Below are 25,540 nucleotides of genomic sequence, written 5' to 3' on the forward strand. Positions count from 1 at the left end.
TGACCCTAATCCGTAGGCCTTTTGAATGCGGGAAGAAATCAGGGCACCCGGAGGAAACCCACATGGCCAGGGCGAGAACGTACAAACTCCTCACAGACAGCGACAGGAATTGAGTCTGGATCACTGGTGCTGTGAAGTGTTTACACTAACCAATACGCCAAACAGGAGCAGAATTAGGCCTTTTGGCCCATCTTTTCTCATGGTAGGGGAGACAAAATCTAGAAGGAACAGGTTTAAGGTGAAAGGGGAGAGATACAAATGAAACTAATTCATACAAAGGTTGTGGGTATGTGCAACATGTTGTGTTGGTTATGAGCATGGTGCAGAGCACAGCAGGAGGCCATTCAACTGAACTTTATTGACAATATGTGAACTCCTCCCCTGTGGGGGTGGCATATTCAGTGACACAGGATTAATCCATTAAGTCCCGCAACAGAACGAGCTGCCAGCAGAAGTTGTAAAGGCATTTACAGGTACGTGGATTGGAAAGGTTTCGAGTGACATGGGCCAAGTGCAGGCAAATATGACTGCACTCGTCATCTGGGTTGACGTGGACGATTTGGGCTGAAGCGCCAGTGACCTCCAGTTCACCACTGACACCCGTTTCCTGCCCCGGCACCCGCATTGAAGCCCGACTTGTGGGCTAGCACAACGTCTCCGAGAGGGTAGACACGGTCTCTAAGCTCCAAGGACACAGGTTCAGTTCCAACCTCCAGCGCTCTCTGTGCATTTGTTGGGAGTTTCACGTTCTCCCTGTGGGCCGCTGGATCCCCTCCCCACATCCCAAAGATATGTGGTGTCGGTCAATTGGCCATAGTAATTTGTCCAAAGGCAACATGAGTGAATCTGCAGATGCTGGAAATAAATGAAAACACAAAATGCTGGCAGAACTCAGCAGACCAGACAGCATCTATGGGAGGAGGTAGTGACCCTGATGAAGGGTTTTGGCCCAAAACGTTGTCACTACCTTCTCCCATAGATGCTGTCTGGCCTGCTGAGTTCTGCCAGCATTTTGTGTTTTTATAGTAATTTGTCCCTCGTGTGTGTTGATGAGCAGTGGAAACTGGGAGGGGGTCAGCCATAGGGTGAATTTGTGGAATTCATTGCCACAGACAGCTGTGGAGGAGAAGTCATTGGGTATATCTAAAGTAGAAGTTAATATTTAGTAATCATCATTTTGTGCCGTGTCATACTGACGTGGGCGATCATAGTGACCATGATTGTTCTTGGCATATTTTTCTACAGAAGTGGTTTGCCATTGCCTTCTGGGCAGTGACTTGACAAGATGGGTGAGCCCAGCCATTATCAGTGCTCTTCGGAGATTGTCTGCCTGGTGTCAGTGGTCGCGTAACCGGGACTTGTGATATGCAGTGTCTATAAAAAGTATTCACCCCGTTGTTTTACAACGTTCATTCACAGTGGATTTAGTTTGGTTTTTTTTGACACATTAACAGAAAAGACTTCCGTGTCAAAGTGAAAACAGATCTCTACGTAGTGATCTAAATTAGTTACAAATAAATAAAAAAATTAATTGAATAAGTATTTGCCCCTTTAAGTTAGTAGATGCACTTTTGAGTCTCTATCAGCTTTGCATACCTGGACACTGCAATTTTTCCCCATTCTTCTGTACAAAACTGCTCAAACTCTGTGAGATTTCATGGGAATCATGAGTGAACAGCCCTTTTCAAGTCCAGCCACAAATTCTCAATTGGATTGAGGTCTTGACTCTAACTTGGCCGCACCAGGACATTAGCTTTGTTGTTTTTTAAGCCATTCCTGTGTAGCTTTATGCTTGGGGGTCATTGTCTTGCTGGAAATTGAATTTTCTCTCATGTAGTTCTCTTGCAGTGACACAGTATGATGCAGCCACCACCTTGCTTCACGGTAGGGATGGTGTGTTTTTGATGATGTGCAGTGTTTGGCTTACTCCAAACATAACGTTTAGTCTCATGTCCAAAAAAGCTCAATTTTGGTTTCATCAGACCATAGAATCTTCTTCCAGCTGACTTCATTCTCCCACATACCTGCTGGAAAACTGTAACCAAGATTTTATGTGAGTTTTTTTTTTCAACAGTGGCTTTCTCTTCTCTCCCGTAAAGCTGTGACTGGTGATGCACCCGGGCAACAGTTAGTTGTATGTGCAGATAGTTGCTGTGCCATATTCTTTCCATTTCTCGATGATTGGCTTAACTGTACTCCAGTGGATATTCAGTGACTTGGAAACGTTCTTGTATCCATCTCCTGACGTGTGCTTTTCAATAACCTTTTTTGCAGAGTTGCTTGGAGTGTTCTTTTGTCTTCATGGTGTAGTTTTTGCCAGGATACTGACTCACCAGCAGTTGGACTTTCCAGATACCGGTGTATTTTTACTACAATCAATTGAAACACCTTGACTGCACACGATCTCCATTTAACTAATTTTGTGACTTCTCAAACCATTTGATGGGTCATATTAAAGGGGGATAATACTTATGCAGTCAATTATTTTATGTTTTATATCTGTAATTAATTTAGATCACTTTGTAGAGATCTGTTTTCACTTTGACACGAAAGAGTTTTTTTGTTGATCAGTGTCAAAAAGGCCAAATTAAATCTACTATGATTCAATGCTGTAAAACAATAAAATCTGAAATCTGACCGGGGGGGGTGAATACTTTCTTTATGCAACAATCCATCACCTGGTCCCATGGCTTCATGTAACCCTGATCGGGGGCTAAGCAGGTGTTTGCACCTTGCCCAAAAGGTGACCTGCAGGCTAGTGGAGGGAAGGAGCACCTTACTTCTCCTTTGGTCGAGACGTATCTCCACCACTGCCACCCATCTTGCTCAAAGGTTATGGGGAGAAGGCAGGAGAAATGGGTTGAGAGGGAATGTTGGAATGGTGAACAGACACCATGGGCCAAAATGGCCTAATTCTGCTCTAGAATGGTCAAGAAGGTTCAGTCGCTTGGCATTCAAGTGGGAAAAGCCAGACAGCGGTAGTGGGGGGGGTTGCCTCTCTGACGGGAGGCCTGTGACTAGTGGAGTGCCGCAGGGATCGGTGATGGGTCCATTGCTGTTAGTCATCTATACCAATGATCTGGATGATAATGTTGTTAACTGGATCAGCAAGTTTTTGGATGGCACCAAGATGGCAAAGAAGACCATCGGAGCTTGCAGCGAGATCTGGACCAGCTGGGAAAATGGGCTGAAAAGTAGCAGATGGAACTTAACGCAGACAAGTGCAAAGTTGCACTTTGGTCCGTCTTACACAGTGAATGGAAGGGCACTGAGGAGTGAGGTAGAACAAAGGGACCAGGGAATACAGGTCCAGAATTCATTGAAAGTGGTAGCACAGGTGGCTAGTTTGCAAAAAAAAACTTCTGGCACGTTGGCCTTCATTAACCTAAGTATTGAGTACAGGAAATGGGACGTTATGTTAATCTTGTATTGATATTGATGAGGCCTAATTTGGAGTTTTGGTCACCTACCTTCAGGTAAGGTCGAAAGAGTGCAGGATGTTGCTGGTCTGGAGGACTTGAGTTATAAGGAAAGATTAAGACTATAAGATATAGGAGCAGAATTAGGCCATTTGGCCCATCGAGTCTGCTCTGCCATTTCATCATGGCTGATCCAATTTTCCTCTCAGCCCCGATCTCCTGCCGTCTCCCCATATCACTTCATGCCCCGACCAATCAAGAATCTATGAACCTCTGCCTTAAATATACATAAAGACTTGGTCTCCACAGCTGCCTGTGGCAATGAATTCTACAGATTCACCGCTCTCTGACTAAAGAAATTCCTCTTCACCTCCATTCTAAAAGAACGTCCCTCTGTCCTGAGGCCATGTCCTCTGGTTTTCAACTCTCCCATCATTCTCTCAACGTTCAGTCTTATCAAAGCCTTTCACCATTCAATAGATTTAAACGAGTTCACCTCTCGTTCTTCTGAATTCCAGTGAGTACAGGCCCAGAACCATCAAACGCTCTTCATATGACAAGACATTCAATCCTGCAATAATTTTTGTGAACCTACTTTGAATCCTCTCCAGTTTCAGCACATCCTTTCTAAGATAAGGAACCCAAAACTGCTCACAAAACTCCAAGTGAGGCCTCACCAGTGCTTTACAAAGTCTCAACATTACATTCTTGCTTGTATATTCTAGGCCTGTTGAAATGAATGCTAACATTGCATTTGCCTTCCTCACCGCAGACTCGACTGCAAATTAACCTTTAGGGAATCCCACATAAGGACTCCCAAGTCCTTTTGCACCTCAAATTTTTGTATTTTCTCTCCATTTAGAAAATAGTCTACCCTTTAATTTCTTCTGTCATACATTTCCCGACACTGTATTCCACCTGCCACTTCTTTGCTCATTCTCCTAACCTGTCCTTCTGTAGCCTGTCGATTTCCTACCCCTCCACCTATCTTCATATTGTCTGCAAATTTTGCAGCAAAGCCATCAATTCCATCATTGACATATAAAGTAAAAAGACTTGGTCCCAATACTGACCCTTGTGGAACACCACTGGTCATTGGCAGTCAATCAGAAAAGGCTTCTTTATTCCCACTCTTTGCCTCCTGCCGATTGGCCACTGCTTTATCCACGCTAGAATCTTTCCTGTAAGAAATAACATGGTCTCGTGACTTGATAAGCAGCCTCCTGTGTGGCACCTTGTCAAAGGCCTTCTGAAAATCCAAGTACACAACATCAACCGATTCTCCTTTGTCTATCCTGCTTGTTATTTCTTCAAAGAATTCCAGCAGATTTGTCTCAGTCTCTCTTTCTCACAGTGGGACACTGCCGGTCAGGAGCGGTTCCGGACTATCACATCGAGTTACTACAGAGGAGCTCACGGGATCATCGTGGTGTATGACGTCACAGATCAGGTGAGACCAGTGTGAACCACCATCGATCCACCTCATTATCAGAAACCCTACTCCGATACAACTTCATCAGCAGAACCCCTCCTGCAGTCCACCAGTCCAACATCGATCATCAGAACCCTTCCCATTGAAACCCCCTCTCCTACCCACAATCGATCAGAACCCCTCCTATTGAAACCCCCTCTCCTACCCACAATCGATCAGAACCCCTCCTATTGAAACCCCCTCTCCTACCCACAATCGATCAGAACCCCTCCTATTGAAACCCCCTCTCCTACCCACAATCGATCAGAACCACTCCCATTGAAACCCCCTCTCCTACCCACAATGGATCGGAACCCCTCCTATTGAAACCCCCTCTCCTACCCACAATCGATCGGAACCCCTCCCATTGAAACCCCCTCTCCTACCCACAATCGATCAGAACCCCTCCCATTGAAACCCCCTCTCCTACCCACAATCGATCGGAACCTCTCCCATTGAAACCCCCTCTCCTACCCACAATCGATCAGAACCCCTCCCATTGAAACCCCCTCTCCTACCCACAATCGATCAGAACCCCTCCCATTGAAACCCCCTCTCCTACCCACAATCGATCAGAACCCCTCCCATTGAAACCCCCTCTCCTACCCACAATCGATCAGAACCCCTCCCATTGAAACCCCCTCTCCTACCCACAATCGATCAGAACCACTCCCATTGAAACCCCCTCTCCTACCCACAATCGATCAGAACCCCTCCCATTGAAACCCCTTCTCCTACCCACAATCGATCAGAATCCCTCCTATTGAAACCCCCTCTCCTACCCACAATCGATCAGAACCCCTCCCATTGAAACCCCCTCTCCTACCCACAATCGATCAGAACCCCTCCCATTGAAACCCCCTCTCCTACCCACAATCGATCAGAACCCCTCCTATTGAAACCCCCTCTCGTACCCACAATCGATCAGATCCCCTCCCATTGAAACCCCCTCTCCTACCCACAATCGATCAGAACCCCTCCTATTGAAACCCCCTCTCCTACCCACAATCGATCAGAACCCCTCCCATTGAAACTTCCTCTCCTACCCACAATGGATCAGAACCCCTCCCATTGAAACCCCCTCTCCTACCCACAATCGATCAGAACCCCTCCCATTGAAACCCCCTCTCCTACCCACAATCGATCAGAACCCCTCCTATTGAAACCCCCTCTCCTACCCACAATGGATCAGAACCCCTCCCATTGAAACCCCCTCTCCTACCCACAATCGATCAGAACCTCTCCCATTGAAACCCCCTCTCCTACCCACAATGGATCAGAACCCCTCCCATTGAAACCCCCTCTCCTACCCACAATCGATCAGAACCCCTCCCATTGAAACCCCCTCTCCTACCCACAATCGATCAGAACCCCTCCCATTGAAACCCCCTCTCCTACCCACAATCGATCAGAACCTCTCCCATTGAAACCCCTCTCCTACCCACAATGGATCAGAACCCCTCCCATTGAAACCCCCTCTCCTACCCACAATGGATCAGAACCCCTCCCATTGAAACCCCCTCTCCTACCCACAATCGATCAGAACCCCTCCCATTGAAACCCCCTCTCCTACCCACAATCGATCAGAACCCCTCCCATTGAAACCCCCTCTCCTACCCACAATCGATCAGAACCCCTCCCATTGAAACCCCCTCTCCTACCCACAATCGATCAGAACCCCTCCCATTGAAACCCCCTCTCCTACCCACAATCGATCAGAACCCCTCCTATTGAAACCCCCTCTCCTACCCACATTCGATCAGAACCCCTCCCATTGAAACCCCCTCTCCTACCCACAATCGATCAGAACCCCTCCCATTGAAACCCCCTCTCCTACCCACAATCGATCAGAACCCCTCCTATTGAAACCCCCTCACCTACCCACAATCGATAAGAACCCCTCCCATTGGAACCCCCTCTCCTACCCACAATCGATCAGAACCCCTCCCATTGAAACCCCCTCTCCTACCCACAATGGATCAGAACCCCTCCCATTGAAACCCCCTCTCCTACCCACAATGGATCAGAACCCCTCCCATTGAAACCCCCTCTCCTACCCACAATGGATCAGAACCCCTCCCATTGAAACCCCCTCTCCTACCCACAATGGATCAGAACCCCTCCCATTGAAACCCCTCTCCTACCCACAATGGATCAGAACCCCTCCCATTGAAACCCCCTCTCCTACCCACAATCGATCAGAACCCCTCCCATTGAAACCCCCTCTCCTACCCACAATCGATCAGAACCTCTCCCATTGAAACCCCCTCTCCTACCTACAATCGATCAGAACCCCGCCCATTGAAACCCCCTCTCCTACCCACAATGGATCAGAACCCCTCCCATTGAAACCCCCTCTCCTACCCACAATCGATCAGAACCCCTCCTATTGAAACCCCCTCTCCTACCCACAGTCGATCAGAACCCCTCCTATTGAAACCCCTTCTCCTACCCAAAATCGATCAGAACCCCTCCCATTGAAACCCCCTCTCCTACCCACAATCGATCAGAACCCCTCCCATTGAAACCCCCTCTCCTACCCACAATCGATCAGAACCCCTCCTATTGAAACCCCCTCTCCTACCCACAATCGATCAGAACCCCTCCCATTGAAACTTCCTCTCCTACCCACAATCGATCAGAACCCCTCCCATTGAAACCCCCTCTCCTACCCACAATCGATCAGAACCCCTCCCATTGAAACCCCCTCTCCTACCCACAATGGATCAGAACCCCTCCCATTGAAACCCCCTCTCCTACACACAATGGATCAGAACCCCTCCCATTGAAACCCCTCTCCTACCCACAATGGATCAGAACCCCTCCCATTGAAACCCCCTCTCCTACCCACAATCGATCAGAACCCCTCCCATTGAAACCCCCTCTCCTACCCACAATCGATCAGAACCCCTCCTATTGAAACCCCCACTCCTACCCACAATGGATCAGAACCCCTCCCATTGAAACCCCCTCTCCTACCCACAATCGATCAGAACCCCTCCTATTGAAACCCCCTCTCCTACCCACAGTCGATCAGAACCCCTCCTATTGAAACCCCCTCTCCTACCCACAATGGATCAGAACCCCTCCCATTGAAACCCCCTCTCCTACCCACAATCGATCAGAACCCCTCCCATTGAAACCCCCTCTCCTACCCACAATCGATCAGAACCCCTCCTATTGAAACCCCCTCTCCTACCCACAATCGATCAGAACCCCTCCTATTGAAACCCCCTCTCCTACCCACAATCGATCAGAACCCCTCCTATTGAAACCCCCTCTCCTACCCACAATCGATCAGAACCCCTCCCATTGAAACCCCCTCTCCTACCCACAATCGATCAGAACCCCTCCTATTGAAACCCCCTCTCCTACCCACAATCGATCAGAACCCCTCCCATTGAAACCCCCTCTCCTACCCACAATGGATCGGAACCCCTCCTATTGAAACCCCCTCTCCTACCCACAATCGATCGGAACCCCTCCCATTGAAACCCCCTCTCCTACCCACAATCGATCGGAACCCCTCCCATTGAAACCCCCTCTCCTACCCACAATCGATCGGAACCCCTCCCATTGAAACCCCCTCTCCTACCCACAATCGATCAGAACCCCTCCCATTGAAACCCCCTCTCCTACCCACAATCGATCAGAACCCCTCCCATTGAAACCCCCTCTCCTACCCACAATCGATCAGAACCCCTCCCATTGAAACCCCCTCTCCTACCCACAATGGATCAGAACCCCTCCCATTGAAACCCCCTCTCCTACCCACAATGGATCAGAACCCCTCCCATTGAAACCCCCTCTCCTACCCACAATGGATCAGAACCCCTCCCATTGAAACCCCCTCTCCTACCCACAATGGATCAGAACCCCTCCCATTGAAACCCCTCTCCTACCCACAATGGATCAGAACCCCTCCCATTGAAACCCCCTCTCCTACCCACAATGGATCGGAACCCCTCCTATTGAAACCCCCTCTCCTACCCACAATCGATCGGAACCCCTCCCATTGAAACCCCCTCTCCTACCCACAATCGATCAGAACCCCTCCCATTGAAACCCCCTCTCCTACCCACAATCGATCGGAACCTCTCCCATTGAAACCCCCTCTCCTACCCACAATCGATCAGAACCCCTCCCATTGAAACCCCCTCTCCTACCCACAATCGATCAGAACCCCTCCCATTGAAACCCCCTCTCCTACCCACAATGGATCAGAACCCCTCCCATTGAAACCCCCTCTCCTACCCACAATCGATCAGAACCCCTCCTATTGAAACCCCCTCTCCTACCCACAGTCGATCAGAACCCCTCCTATTGAAACCCCTTCTCCTACCCAAAATCGATCAGAACCCCTCCCATTGAAACCCCCTCTCCTACCCACAATCGATCAGAACCCCTCCCATTGAAACCCCCTCTCCTACCCACAATCGATCAGAACCCCTCCTATTGAAACCCCCTCTCCTACCCACAATCGATCAGAACCCCTCCCATTGAAACTTCCTCTCCTACCCACAATCGATCAGAACCCCTCCCATTGAAACCCCCTCTCCTACCCACAATCGATCAGAACCCCTCCCATTGAAACCCCCTCTCCTACCCACAATGGATCAGAACCCCTCCCATTGAAACCCCCTCTCCTACACACAATGGATCAGAACCCCTCCCATTGAAACCCCTCTCCTACCCACAATGGATCAGAACCCCTCCCATTGAAACCCCCTCTCCTACCCACAATCGATCAGAACCCCTCCCATTGAAACCCCCTCTCCTACCCACAATCGATCAGAACCCCTCCTATTGAAACCCCCACTCCTACCCACAATGGATCAGAACCCCTCCCATTGAAACCCCCTCTCCTACCCACAATCGATCAGAACCCCTCCTATTGAAACCCCCTCTCCTACCCACAGTCGATCAGAACCCCTCCTATTGAAACCCCCTCTCCTACCCACAATGGATCAGAACCCCTCCCATTGAAACCCCCTCTCCTACCCACAATCGATCAGAACCCCTCCCATTGAAACCCCCTCTCCTACCCACAATCGATCAGAACCCCTCCTATTGAAACCCCCTCTCCTACCCACAATCGATCAGAACCCCTCCTATTGAAACCCCCTCTCCTACCCACAATCGATCAGAACCCCTCCTATTGAAACCCCCTCTCCTACCCACAATCGATCAGAACCCCTCCCATTGAAACCCCCTCTCCTACCCACAATCGATCAGAACCCCTCCTATTGAAACCCCCTCTCCTACCCACAATCGATCAGAACCCCTCCCATTGAAACCCCCTCTCCTACCCACAATGGATCGGAACCCCTCCTATTGAAACCCCCTCTCCTACCCACAATCGATCGGAACCCCTCCCATTGAAACCCCCTCTCCTACCCACAATCGATCGGAACCCCTCCCATTGAAACCCCCTCTCCTACCCACAATCGATCGGAACCCCTCCCATTGAAACCCCCTCTCCTACCCACAATCGATCAGAACCCCTCCCATTGAAACCCCCTCTCCTACCCACAATCGATCAGAACCCCTCCCATTGAAACCCCCTCTCCTACCCACAATCGATCAGAACCCCTCCCATTGAAACCCCCTCTCCTACCCACAATGGATCAGAACCCCTCCCATTGAAACCCCCTCTCCTACCCACAATGGATCAGAACCCCTCCCATTGAAACCCCCTCTCCTACCCACAATGGATCAGAACCCCTCCCATTGAAACCCCCTCTCCTACCCACAATGGATCAGAACCCCTCCCATTGAAACCCCTCTCCTACCCACAATGGATCAGAACCCCTCCCATTGAAACCCCCTCTCCTACCCACAATGGATCGGAACCCCTCCTATTGAAACCCCCTCTCCTACCCACAATCGATCGGAACCCCTCCCATTGAAACCCCCTCTCCTACCCACAATCGATCAGAACCCCTCCCATTGAAACCCCCTCTCCTACCCACAATCGATCGGAACCTCTCCCATTGAAACCCCCTCTCCTACCCACAATCGATCAGAACCCCTCCCATTGAAACCCCCTCTCCTACCCACAATCGATCAGAACCCCTCCCATTGAAACCCCCTCTCCTACCCACAATCGATCAGAACCCCTCCCATTGAAACCCCCTCTCCTACCCACAATCGATCAGAACCCCTCCCATTGAAACCCCCTCTCCTACCCACAATCGATCAGAACCACTCCCATTGAAACCCCCTCTCCTACCCACAATCGATCAGAACCCCTCCCATTGAAACCCCTTCTCCTACCCACAATCGATCAGAATCCCTCCTATTGAAACCCCCTCTCCTACCCACAATCGATCAGAACCCCTCCCATTGAAACCCCCTCTCCTACCCACAATCGATCAGAACCCCTCCCATTGAAACCCCCTCTCCTACCCACAATCGATCAGAACCCCTCCTATTGAAACCCCCTCTCGTACCCACAATCGATCAGATCCCCTCCCATTGAAACCCCCTCTCCTACCCACAATCGATCAGAACCCCTCCTATTGAAACCCCCTCTCCTACCCACAATCGATCAGAACCCCTCCCATTGAAACTTCCTCTCCTACCCACAATGGATCAGAACCCCTCCCATTGAAACCCCCTCTCCTACCCACAATCGATCAGAACCCCTCCCATTGAAACCCCCTCTCCTACCCACAATCGATCAGAACCCCTCCTATTGAAACCCCCTCTCCTACCCACAATGGATCAGAACCCCTCCCATTGAAACCCCCTCTCCTACCCACAATCGATCAGAACCTCTCCCATTGAAACCCCCTCTCCTACCCACAATGGATCAGAACCCCTCCCATTGAAACCCCCTCTCCTACCCACAATCGATCAGAACCCCTCCCATTGAAACCCCCTCTCCTACCCACAATCGATCAGAACCCCTCCCATTGAAACCCCCTCTCCTACCCACAATCGATCAGAACCTCTCCCATTGAAACCCCTCTCCTACCCACAATGGATCAGAACCCCTCCCATTGAAACCCCCTCTCCTACCCACAATGGATCAGAACCCCTCCCATTGAAACCCCCTCTCCTACCCACAATCGATCAGAACCCCTCCCATTGAAACCCCCTCTCCTACCCACAATCGATCAGAACCCCTCCCATTGAAACCCCCTCTCCTACCCACAATCGATCAGAACCCCTCCCATTGAAACCCCCTCTCCTACCCACAATCGATCAGAACCCCTCCCATTGAAACCCCCTCTCCTACCCACAATCGATCAGAACCCCTCCTATTGAAACCCCCTCTCCTACCCACATTCGATCAGAACCCCTCCCATTGAAACCCCCTCTCCTACCCACAATCGATCAGAACCCCTCCCATTGAAACCCCCTCTCCTACCCACAATCGATCAGAACCCCTCCTATTGAAACCCCCTCACCTACCCACAATCGATAAGAACCCCTCCCATTGGAACCCCCTCTCCTACCCACAATCGATCAGAACCCCTCCCATTGAAACCCCCTCTCCTACCCACAATGGATCAGAACCCCTCCCATTGAAACCCCCTCTCCTACCCACAATGGATCAGAACCCCTCCCATTGAAACCCCCTCTCCTACCCACAATGGATCAGAACCCCTCCCATTGAAACCCCCTCTCCTACCCACAATGGATCAGAACCCCTCCCATTGAAACCCCTCTCCTACCCACAATGGATCAGAACCCCTCCCATTGAAACCCCCTCTCCTACCCACAATGGATCAGAACCCCTCCCATTGAAACCCCCTCTCCTACCCACAATCGATCAGAACCCCTCCCATTGAAACCCCCTCTCCTACCCACAATCGATCAGAACCTCTCCCATTGAAACCCCCTCTCCTACCTACAATCGATCAGAACCCCGCCCATTGAAACCCCCTCTCCTACCCACAATGGATCAGAACCCCTCCCATTGAAACCCCCTCTCCTACCCACAATCGATCAGAACCCCTCCTATTGAAACCCCCTCTCCTACCCACAGTCGATCAGAACCCCTCCTATTGAAACCCCTTCTCCTACCCAAAATCGATCAGAACCCCTCCCATTGAAACCCCCTCTCCTACCCACAATCGATCAGAACCCCTCCCATTGAAACCCCCTCTCCTACCCACAATCGATCAGAACCCCTCCTATTGAAACCCCCTCTCCTACCCACAATCGATCAGAACCCCTCCCATTGAAACTTCCTCTCCTACCCACAATCGATCAGAACCCCTCCCATTGAAACCCCCTCTCCTACCCACAATCGATCAGAACCCCTCCCATTGAAACCCCCTCTCCTACCCACAATGGATCAGAACCCCTCCCATTGAAACCCCCTCTCCTACACACAATGGATCAGAACCCCTCCCATTGAAACCCCTCTCCTACCCACAATGGATCAGAACCCCTCCCATTGAAACCCCCTCTCCTACCCACAATCGATCAGAACCCCTCCCATTGAAACCCCCTCTCCTACCCACAATCGATCAGAACCCCTCCTATTGAAACCCCCACTCCTACCCACAATGGATCAGAACCCCTCCCATTGAAACCCCCTCTCCTACCCACAATCGATCAGAACCCCTCCTATTGAAACCCCCTCTCCTACCCACAGTCGATCAGAACCCCTCCTATTGAAACCCCCTCTCCTACCCACAATGGATCAGAACCCCTCCCATTGAAACCCCCTCTCCTACCCACAATCGATCAGAACCCCTCCCATTGAAACCCCCTCTCCTACCCACAATCGATCAGAACCCCTCCTATTGAAACCCCCTCTCCTACCCACAATCGATCAGAACCCCTCCTATTGAAACCCCCTCTCCTACCCACAATCGATCAGAACCCCTCCTATTGAAACCCCCTCTCCTACCCACAATCGATCAGAACCCCTCCCATTGAAACCCCCTCTCCTACCCACAATCGATCAGAACCCCTCCTATTGAAACCCCCTCTCCTACCCACAATCGATCAGAACCCCTCCCATTGAAACCCCCTCTCCTACCCACAATGGATCGGAACCCCTCCTATTGAAACCCCCTCTCCTACCCACAATCGATCGGAACCCCTCCCATTGAAACCCCCTCTCCTACCCACAATCGATCGGAACCCCTCCCATTGAAACCCCCTCTCCTACCCACAATCGATCGGAACCCCTCCCATTGAAACCCCCTCTCCTACCCACAATCGATCAGAACCCCTCCCATTGAAACCCCCTCTCCTACCCACAATCGATCAGAACCCCTCCCATTGAAACCCCCTCTCCTACCCACAATCGATCAGAACCCCTCCCATTGAAACCCCCTCTCCTACCCACAATCGATCAGAACCCCTCCCATTGAAACCCCCTCTCCTACCCACAATCGATCAGAACCCCTCCCATTGAAACCCCCTCTCCTACCCACAATCGATCAGAACCCCTCCCATTGAAACCCCCTCTCCTACCCACAATCGATCAGAACCCCTCCCATTGAAACCCCCTCTCCTACCCACAATCGATCAGAATCCCTCCTATTGAAACCCCTTCTCCTACCCACAATCGATCAGAACCCCTCCCATTGAAACCCCCTCTCCTACCCACAATCGATCAGAACCCCTCCCATTGAAACCTCCTCTCCTACCCACAATCGATCAGAACCCATCCCTTTGAAACCCCCTCTCCTACACACAATCGATCAGAACCCCTCCCATTGAAACCCCCTCTCCTACCCACAATCGATCAGAATCCCTCCTATTGAAACCCCCTCTCCTACCCACAATCGATCAGAACCCCTCCCATTGAAACCCCCTCTCCTACCCACAATCGATCAGAACCCCTCCCATTGAAACCCCCTCTCCTACCCACAATCGATCAGAACCCCTCCCTTTGAAACCCCCTCTCCTACACACAATCGATCAGAACCCCTCCTATTGAAACCCCCTCTCCTACCCACAATCGATCAGAACCCCTCCTATTGAAACCCCCTCTCCTACCCACAATCGATCAGAACCCCTCCCATTGAAACCCCCTCTCCTACCCACAACGGATCAGAACCCCTCCCATTGAAACCCCCTCTCCTACCCACAATGGATCAGAACCCCTCCCATTGAAACCCCCTCTCCTACCCACAATGGATCAGAACCCCTCCCATTGAAACCCCCTCTCCTACCCACAATCGATCAGAACCCCTCCTATGGAAACCCCCTCTCCTACCCACAATCGATCAGAACCCCTCCTATTGAAACCCCCTCTCCTACCCACAATCGATCAGAACCCCTCCATTGAAACCCCCTCTCCTACCCACAATGGATCAGAACCCCTCCCATTGAAACCCCCTCTCCTACCCACAATCGATCAGAACCCCTCCCATTGAAACCCCCTCTCCTACCCACAATCGATCAGAACCCCTCCTATTGAAACCCCCTCTCCTACCCACAATCGATCAGATCCCCTCCCATTGAAACCCCCTCTCCTACCCACAATCGATCAGAACCCCTCCTATTGAAACCCCCTCTCCTACCCACAATCGATCAGAACCCCTCCCATTGAAACCCCCTCTCCTACCCACAATCGATCAGAACCCCTCCCATTGAAACCCCCTCTCCTACCCACAATCGATCAGAACCCCTCCTATTGAAACCCCCTCTCCTACCCACAATGGATCAGAACCCCTCCCATTGAAACCCCCTCTCCTACCCACAATCGATCAGAACCTCTCCCATTGAAACCCCCTCTCCTACCCACAATGGATCAGAACCCCTCCCATTGAAACCCCCTCTCCTACCCACAATCGATCAGAACCCCTCCCATTGAAACCCCCTCTCCTACCCACAATGGATCAGAACCCCTCCCATTGAAACCCCCTCTCCTACCCACAATGGATCAAAACCCCTCCCATTGAAACCCCCTCTCCTACCCACAATCGATCAGAACCCCTCCCATTGAAACCCCCTCTCCTACCCACAATCGATCAGAACCCCTCCCATTGAAACCCCCTCTCCTACCCACAATCGATCAGAACCCCTCCCATTGAAACCCCCTCTCCTACCCACAATCGATCAGAACCCCTCCCATTGAAACCCCCTCTCCTACCCACAATCGATCAGAACCCCTCCTATTGAAACCCCCTCTCCTACCCACAATCGATCAGAACCCCTCCCATTGAAACCCCCTCTCCTACCCACAATCGATCAGAACCCCTCCTATTGAAACCCCCTCTCCTACCCACAATCGATCAGAACCCCTCCTATTGAAACCCCCTCTCCTACCCACAATGGATCAGAACCCCTCCCATTGAAACCCCCTCTCCTACCCACAATGGATCAGAACCCCTCCCATTGAAACCCCCTCTCCTACCCACAATGGATCAGAACCCCTCCCATTGAAACCCCCTCTCCTACCCACAATGGATCAGAACCCCTCCCATTGAAACCCCTCTCCTACCCACAATGGATCAGAACCCCTCCCATTGAAACCCCCTCTCCTACCCACAATGGATCAGAACCCCTCCCATTGAAACCCCCTCTCCTACCCACAATGGATCAGAACCCCTCCCATTGAAACCCCCTCTCCTACCCACAATCGATCAGAACCTCTCCCATTGAAACCCCCTCTCCTACCCACAATGGATCAGAACCCCTCCCATTGAAACCCCCTCTCCTACCCACAATCGATCAGAACCCCTCCCATTGAAACCCCCTCTCCTACCCACAATCGATCAGAACCCCTCCCATTGAAACCCCCTCTCCTACCCACAATCGATCAGAACCTCTCCCATTGAAACCCCCTCTCCTACCCACAATGGATCAGAACCCCTCCCATTGAAACCCCCTCTCCTACCCACAATGGATCAGAACCCCTCCCATTGAAACCCCCTCTCCTACCCACAATCGATCAGAACCCCTCCCATTGAAACCCCCTCTCCTACCCACAACGGATCAGAACCCCTCCCATTGAAACCCCCTCTCCTACCCACAATGGATCAGAACCCCTCCCATTGAAACCCCCTCTCCTACCCACAATCGATCAGAACCCCTCCCATTGAAACCCCCTCTCCTACCCACAATCGATCAGAACACCTCCTATTGAAACCCCCTCTCCTACCCACAATCGATCAGAACCCCTCCCATTGAAACCCCCTCTCCTACCCACAATCGATCAGAACCCCTCCCATTGAAACCCCCTCTCCTACCCACAATCGATCAGAACCCCTCCCATTGAAACCCCCTCTCCTACCCACAATGGATCAGAACCCCTCCCATTGAAACCCCCTCTCCTACCCACAATGGATCAGAACCCCTCCCATTGAAACCCCCTCTCCTACCCACAATGGATCAGAACCCCTCCCATTGAAACCCCTCTCCTACCCACAATGGATCAGAACCCCTCCCATTGAAACCCCCTCTCCTACCCACAATGGATCAGAACCCCTCCCATTGAAATCCCCTCTCCTACCCACAATCGATCAGAACCCCTCCCATTGAAATCCCCTCTCCCATCCACAAATGATATATTGACCCCACCTCCAATCCCCTAACCCTCCCTATTGTAACCCTTTCCTCCAATCCCTTGAAGCCTCTCCCCTTTCAAACTCCTTCCGCTAATCCCCAAAGCTCTTTGATCCGCTCCTCTATTCCCTTAAACCTGCCTCTTGAAGCTCCTCTCTATTGAGTCTCTCCTCAAATCCCCTCTCACCCTTGAAATCCCTCTCTATTGACCCCTTTATTCAATTCCCAACCTGTCCCTCCCATTGAACCCCGCTTCACAGACTGTGCCCAACAGAACATGCCAGTGTGAGTCTGGTCAGACCTAAAGAAGTCCTTGGGTTGGATTCTGATTGGCTGTCTATGTGTCATATTTGGCTCTGATTGGCTGTTCTTGTATCACACTGGATAATTGGAGGAACCCTTCACCAAACCCTCTCCCTCCCTCCCAGACAGTTCCAAGAGTCACATTTTGTGAATTTAAAACACTTCAGTACGTGGTGAATGGTCTGACTTGGAGAGTGTAGAGGAACAGATAGACCTGGCAATACAGGGACATAGAAACTTGGAAATGGACACACACGTAGACAGGGTGGTGAATAAGATGCCTAGTAGATTTGCCTTTAACATTTGGAACATTAATACAAGTATTGGAAGTCATATTAGATTTAGAGACCGTACTTAGAGCATACAGCACAGAACTATACAGGCTCTCTGACCCTCGGTGTGCTGATCTTTTGAACGAACTTAAGATCAATCTAACCCTTTCCTCCCCTGTAGCCCCCGATTTTGCTTTCATCTACGTGCCTTTCTAATAGTCTCCTAAAGGTCTTGAATGTATCTGCCTCTAACACCACCCCTGGCAGCACATTCCTGGCACCCACTGGTCTCTGTGTAAGAAACCGTCCTCATACATTCCCCCCCGACCCTATACTTTCCTCCAGGCACTTTCCAGTTGTGCCCTCTCATATTAACCTGGGGAAAGAGTCTCCATTTGATCTTTGCCTCTTACCCTCTTGCATACCGCCATCGTCACCCCTCATCTGAAGAGAAAAGCCCAGCTCGCTCATCCCAGTTGTGTGCAGTTGGGGTTACACTTTTCACAGGAAGGAAGCTGGTAAACTGGAGGGATGACCTGGACGTGGCCAGGACTTGAGTAGAGACTGGGTCCTGGCCTGGGAGGAGGCTGAGGGGTGACCTCAGAGGTTTATCAAATTGTGAGTGGCATCGATAAACTTGATGGTCATAATCCTTTCCCTTGGGGGTTAAGGGAGTCTAAAACTACAGGGCAGAGGTTTAAGTTGAGAGGGGACAAAGGGTAATGGACACGTGGAACAAGAGGCAGGTAGAATTATAACAATTCAAAGACGTGTATAGGAAAGGCTTAGACGGACATTGGCTAATTGCAGGAAAATGGGTCCAGTTCAGGTGGTAGCTCGGCACAGCCGAGATGGGCTGAAGGGCCTTTGTGCTGTCTAACCTTTCCTGGGCCTCTTTAAGAATGACTATACATTCTCGCCCTGTTCTCCTCCAACCAGGAGTCCTACAACAACGTAAAGCAATGGCTGCAGGAGATCGACAGGTATGCCAGCGAAAATGTCAACAAGCTGTTAGTCGGCAACAAGTGCGACCTCACGACAAAGAAGGTGGTGGATTACACAACAGCGAAGGTGGGTCCGATCCCGGACATGGGGGGTGGGGACAGAGAGACACAGTCACACACACAGAAGGTGGTGGATTACACAACAGCGACGGTGGGTCCGATCCCGGACATGGGGGGTGGGGACAGAGAGACACAGACACACACACACACAGAGAAGGTGGTGGATTACACAACAGCGACGGTGGGTCCGATCCCGGACATGGGGGGTGGGGACAGAGAGACACACACACACACACACACACACACAGAAGGTGGTGGATTACACAACAGCGAAGGTGGGTCCGATCCCGGACATGGGGGGTGGGGACAGAGAGAGAGACACACACACAGACAGACAGACAGACACACACACAGAAACAACAGACACATACACACACACACACACACAGAAACAACAGACACATACAGACACACACACACACACACACAGAAACAACAGACAGACACATACACAGACACACACACACACACAGAAACAACAGACACACACAGAGAGACACACACACACAGAAACAAGCAGACACACACACACACACACACACACACACAGAAACAACAGAGACAGACAGACACACACACGCACAGAAACAGAGACACACACACAGAGAAACAGACAGACACATATACACACACACCGAAACAGACACATACACACATCCACACACACGGAAACAGATACACACACACACACACGGAAACAGACACACACACACACACACACACACACACACACACACACACACACACACACACACACAGAAACAGACAGACAGACACACACACACACACCCACACAGAAACAGACACATACAAACACATGCACACACAGAAACAGACAGTCACACACACACACACCCACACAGAAACAGACAGACACACACACAGAGAAACAGACACATCACACACACACACAGAAACAGACACATCACACACACACACAGAAACAGACAGACACATCACACACACACCCACACAGAAACAGACAGACACACACACACACAGAGAAACAGACACATCACACACACACACAGAAACAGACAGACACATCACACACACACACACAGAAACAGACAGACACATCACACACACACCCACACAGAAACAGACACATCACACACACACACAGAAACAGACAGACACACACACACACAGAAACAGACACATCACACACACACACAGAAACAGACAGACACACACACACACAGAAACAGACACATCACACACACACACACAGAAACAGACAGACACATCACACACACACACCCACACAGAAACAGACAGACACACACACGCACCCACAGAGAAACAGACAGACACATCACACACACACACAGAAACAGACAGACACATCACACACAGAAACAGACAGACAGACACACCCACAAGCTGCTCCCACTGACAAGCCTCGTGTTTTCCATCACCCGCCCCACCCCTGGCAGGAATTTGCGGACTCGCTGGGCATACCGTTCCTGGAGACGAGCGCCAAGAACGCCACCAACGTGGAGCAGGCCTTCGTGACCATGGCGGCCGAGATTAAGAAGCGGATGGGGCCAGGGGCGACTGCGGGCGGCGAGAGGCCGAACCTGAAAATCGACAGCACGCCCGTCAAACCCAGCACTGGCGGCTGCTGTTGAGGGCCGAGCAGGCCAGCCCGAGGTGGGGGGGAGGGGAAGGCCGGGGTGTGGGGTCGAGGAGGAGGTGACTGTGTGTGTGTGTGTGTGGTGGGGGTTCCTGCCTCCTATGGGGGCACTGGATCTACACTATCTGTCTCTGGAGGTAGAATGGGGTTTTCCAAGGGTGTCCCCTTCACTTCCAGCATTCCTGTTCCCCAACCCCCCCGGCTCCAAGGCATAAGTGTGACCTGCAAACCCCTCTCTCCCCGTTTTGCTCCTGCCCAGGTCTCAGTTGGAGTTGGGTTTCAGAGGGCATCCCCCTTCAGCCCCAGCATCCTTCTGTTCCGGGATACACCCCCCCCCCCCCCCACTCCCCTGTCCCACAGGGGAGCAACTTTCCACCCACCCCAAGACCAGAGGATGACCCTAACCCAAACCCCTCTCTCCTGCTCTGGTAAAAGAGGAGTGGGGATTTCCGAGGGCGTTCCCCTCAATCCCAGCACGCCTTCCCTCTTGGGATTCTCTCCCCGCAGGGGAACAAGGGCAGAGTCCGACCTTCAGGTCACTACCCCCGACTGTCTCCTGCCTCAGACTCGGGGTAGAGTGGGCCCCTTCACTCCCGGAACCCTTCCGTTCTGGGTATCAGTCTCTATCCCCCCTCTCTGACCTATGGTGGGGGGGGGAACAAGTCCCACTCACCCCAAGACCAGTGTCAGCTTCAAGCCCCCTCTCCCGATTCTGGTTGAGCGAGGGCTCCGTCCGGTACAGAAGCGTCCGAACACCGGTCTCCAGCTTTCTTCTGCCCTTCCTCACTCAACTCTCCTTCCCCCTCCTCCAATCATTACCCCACCTGTAAAGCTCAGTCCAACACAACCCTGGGGCAGATCCCTCTTGAGGGAGGGATCTCACCTCAAGTCCTCGTACCCCACGGAGGGGAAAGGAGGTCTGCACTCCCCCCTCCCGGCCCCCTTCAGACGCCATTGGGGTGGAGGGGTCGTGTTCACCCACCCGAGCTTGGGGGGAGGAGTGTGGACGTCCTGGTATGAGGAGCTAACTGCTCCTGTCTCTTGCCCCTAGGTGGGGAAGGAGATGTGGTACCACTCACGGGCGAAGAGTTCGGCGACTCACAGGAGGCGAGGGGCAAGCAATCTCCTTTCCCGACACTCTTTAACATCCTCTCATGCACCTGTCTGTCTCTGTCGTTCCACCTTGCCCACCATCCAGTCCTTCTCCTTCCCTCTCTCCCCACCATCTCCCTCTCCCTCTTGCCCCCTCCCCCTTCCTCAGTTGTCTTTTCCGACCCTCCGGTGCCTGCCTCTCTCCCTCTCTGCTCTGTATATAATAGGTCTGTCTCTCCGAGCTGACTTGTGTTTTGACTGTAAGCACAGGTGCGGGCATCTTTTTGTACAAAACAGACAAACCGTTCAGTTTCCCGCAGTTCTTCTCGAGGCTGCTCCAGATATCATGATTTTAGAACCTTGTGGCTTTATGGATCAGAAATAAAGTCTCCCCTGGATCTGTCCCGAGTCGCTCACTGCTGCTCCTGTTGGCGTGTCCCCGCTCTCACACACGGACTGACTCCGGGCTCAGAGACGTCACGAGTCACAGGCGCGTCACAGTCTGCCGCCACTGATCCAAACTGCACCAGCACGTGCAAACCCAGAGATGTGCACACTCACCAAGTGCCATGCAGACTTACCAGGTCACCAACCTCACCAGGGTACCCCCACTCTCGAGGTACAGAAGGTTGGCAGCGGCGGCGAGGAGGGAGCCCCACTCTCTCGGAGGGGTGGCGATGAGGAAGACCCACGATTTGGGAGGGGCGGCGAGGAAGGAGACCCATGCTATGGGAGTGTTGGTGGGGAGGATACGCCATGCTGTGCAGGACTCCCACAGCGTGGGGATCCCTCTTCACCACCCCTCCCGTAGCAGGAGGCTCCCTCCCTCGCTGCCCCTCCCACTTCGTGGGGCTCCCTCCTCGCCGCCCCTCCCACATTGTGGGGCTCCCTCCTCGCTGGCCCTCCCACATTGTGGGGCTCCCTCCCCAGGAAGCCACGATCGGGAGGAGCCCAATGTGGAGTCACCCCCCGTATGTCGAAGATGCTGCCCTCCGGCGGAGGAGGGACAGAAGGGAATGTGTTGAGGGGCTGAAGCCGGAGGGGTCCCGATCGCACCCATTCGGGCCCTGCCTTGCTCTCCAACTGCCCGCTGGGAGAGGCTTTTCTGAAGGTAACGGGAGGTGGGGGATAGGAAAACTCTCTTCTCCTTTCACAGGCCACATCTCGAACTGCCCAGATCCGTCCGGCGTGGAGATCAGGCTCCTGTATTTATCACGCGTGCTGAAATGCGCCATTCGCATTAACAGCTGGAGTGTGCTGGGGGGCAGCCCGCGAGTGTTGTCACACATTCCGGTGCCAACAGAGCATGCCCACTGTCCACGGTGCTCAGCAAAACAACACGGAGCCCAAGCAGCAAAATCAAGTCCCTGTCCCCCCTTCCCACCCACTCACACACACACTGATCAACTCTTCGGGGGACTCAGACAGCTGGGCTTCCGATCGATCTTCGGTATCGTCCCAGATCTCGCCGATGGTGATGAGTCCGGACTCTAGGCCTCAGACTCCAGTCTCGCAGCCAGCCCTTAGCCATCAGTGTGGCAACTGTCCATAGGTTGGCCTGGGGGTGGGGATCACTCACTGCCCAGACGCTCCGCTGAATTCGGAGATGACCTCTGCCCATTGGGAGGGGCAGAGAAGGGCTGACTGTATAATCCTGGATGTCATGGGAGTCAGGATGAAGGTCTTGGGGTGGGTGGAAAGAGATACGTCCCTTTCATGATGCTGGGCGGTCCCTGTTCCACTACCTACCGGAGTGGGTGGAGGCAGTCTCTGCCTCTTGAGATACTGATCCACCGACGTGGATCTCACCCAGACGCTACCCTCCCACTTGGGCTCTGCGCTGGCTAGCACAGCACATCCCAACCAGCCCTTTCTGGTCCGTTCAGAACAAGCCCCTCATCCCAACCAGAAGACGGAGTGCGACCGCGGGCACGCTTACATGGCTCTGTATATAATCAGACGCTTAGCACGCGAACACAAAGAGCCGGTGAGTCTTGGCACACCCCCTCTCCACCCCTCCGTCAATGTTCAATGATCCGTGTGGACGGTTTACAAAACTGCCTCGGTACAACGGAAACAAACCACATGGCAACACACACAAAGCGCCGGAGGAACTCAGCAGGCCAGGCAGCTTCCATGGAAAAGAGTGAACAGTCCACGTTTCTGGCCCAGACCCTTCACCAGGACTGAGTCGTCAGAGTAAGAAGCTGGGGCAGGGGGGCGGAAGAGGAAGAAATCTAGGTGATGGGTGAAACCTGGTGAGAGTGAGTGGTAAATAGCTGGAGAAGGGGGAATCTGATAGGAGAGGACAGAGTTGGAGTCTTTTATTAAGGATGAGGTTTTGGGGTACTTGGAGACTAATGATAAAATAAGTCAAAGTCAGCCTGGTTTCTGTAAAAGAACTTGCCTGAAAAATCGATTAGGAATTCTTTGAGGAAGTAGCAAGCTGGATGGATAAAGGAGAGGCAGTGGATGTCATTTACTTGGATTTTCAGAAGCCATTTGATAAAGTTGATAAGCCGAGGCTGCTTAACAAGATCCAATCCCATGGTGTTACAGGAAGGATACTGGCATGGAGAGAGTAATGGCAGGAGACAGCGAGTGGGAAGAAAGGGCCTTTTTTGGTTGGCTGCCAGTGACAAGTGGCATTCCTCAGGGGTCAGTATTGGGACCGCTGCTTTTCACATTGTTTGTCAGTGATTTAGAAAATGGAATTCACGGCCTTGTGGCAAAGTTTGCGGATGATAAAAAGGTGGACGGGTAGGTAGTTCTGAAGAAACAATGCGATCGCAGCAGGACTTAGACAAATTGGAAGAATGGGCAAATAAGTGGCAGATGAAATACAGTGTCAGGAAATGTATGATAATGCATTTTTGGTAAAAGGAATGATAGTGCGGACTATTATCTAAATGGGAAGAAGATTCAATCATCTGAGGTGCAGAGGGACTCGTGCCAGACTCCCAGACAGTTAATTTACAGGACGAGTCTGTGATAAAGAGGGCAAATGCAATGTTGGCACTTACTTCAAGGGGAACAGAATATAAACACAAGGAGATAATGCTGAGGCTAGTCAGGCCACACAAGAGTTCTGGGCCCCATATGTCAGAAAGGATGTGCTGTTATTGGACAGAGTCCAGAGGAATTTCTGGGAATGAAGAGGAGCGTTTGGCAGTTCCGTGCCCGTACTCACTGGAATTTAGAAGAATCTCATTGAAACCTGAAGGACTGGATAGGGTGGGCGTGGAGAGGATGTTTCCTATGGTGGGGGTATCCGGAACTAGAGGGCACAGCCTCAAAACTGAGGGGTGACCCTTTAGAACAGAGGTAAGGAGGTTTTATTTTTAGCTAGAGTAGTGAATCTGTGGATTGCTGTGCCACAGACTGCGGTGGAGGCCAAGTCCATGTGTATATTTAAGGTGGAAGTTGATCGTTTCCTGATTGGTCAGGGTATCAAAGGTATATGAAGGTTGGTGTATGGGGTTGAGTGGGATCTGGGATCAGTCAGGATGGAATGACGGAGCAGACTGGATGGGCTGAATGGCCTAATCCTGCTCCTATATGTGATGTACATATGACAAATTAATCTTATAATTAAAAAGTGCATAATAAAAGTCCTGAGAGCTTGGGAGAAGCTGCTTCAGTACTAGATTTCCAGCATCTGCATGTTTTCTCTGCCTGACCACCACTAGATGACAGTGTTGCACCGCAATGGAGCTTCAGAACCAGCACAACTCTTCCTCTCTAGAGAGAAAGCCTTGTTACCGACACACTCCGTGCCCTGTGCAACATGTGGCTCA

At 51.7% G+C, this 25,540-nt stretch overlaps 1 protein-coding gene across 1 annotated transcript in view; it reads left to right on the forward strand.

Moving 5' to 3' along the window:
• Window positions 1-22,147, forward strand: part of rab1ba (zRAB1B, member RAS oncogene family a) — a 40,194-nt gene extending 18,047 nt beyond the window's left edge. The window contains exons 4-7 of the mRNA XM_059955360.1: window positions 4,774-4,869; window positions 18,888-19,019; window positions 20,452-20,668; window positions 21,703-22,147. Of these exons, the coding sequence (XP_059811343.1) occupies window positions 4,774-4,869; window positions 18,888-19,019; window positions 20,452-20,646 (423 nt within the window). The 3' untranslated portion in view covers window positions 20,647-20,668; window positions 21,703-22,147. The remainder of the gene's footprint in view (window positions 1-4,773; window positions 4,870-18,887; window positions 19,020-20,451; window positions 20,669-21,702) is intronic.
• Window positions 22,148-25,540: the final 3,393 nt, after the last annotated feature.

Source organism: Hypanus sabinus, chromosome 31 (genome assembly GCF_030144855.1).
Source record: "Hypanus sabinus isolate sHypSab1 chromosome 31, sHypSab1.hap1, whole genome shotgun sequence".
Taxonomy (NCBI): domain Eukaryota; kingdom Metazoa; phylum Chordata; class Chondrichthyes; order Myliobatiformes; family Dasyatidae; genus Hypanus; species Hypanus sabinus.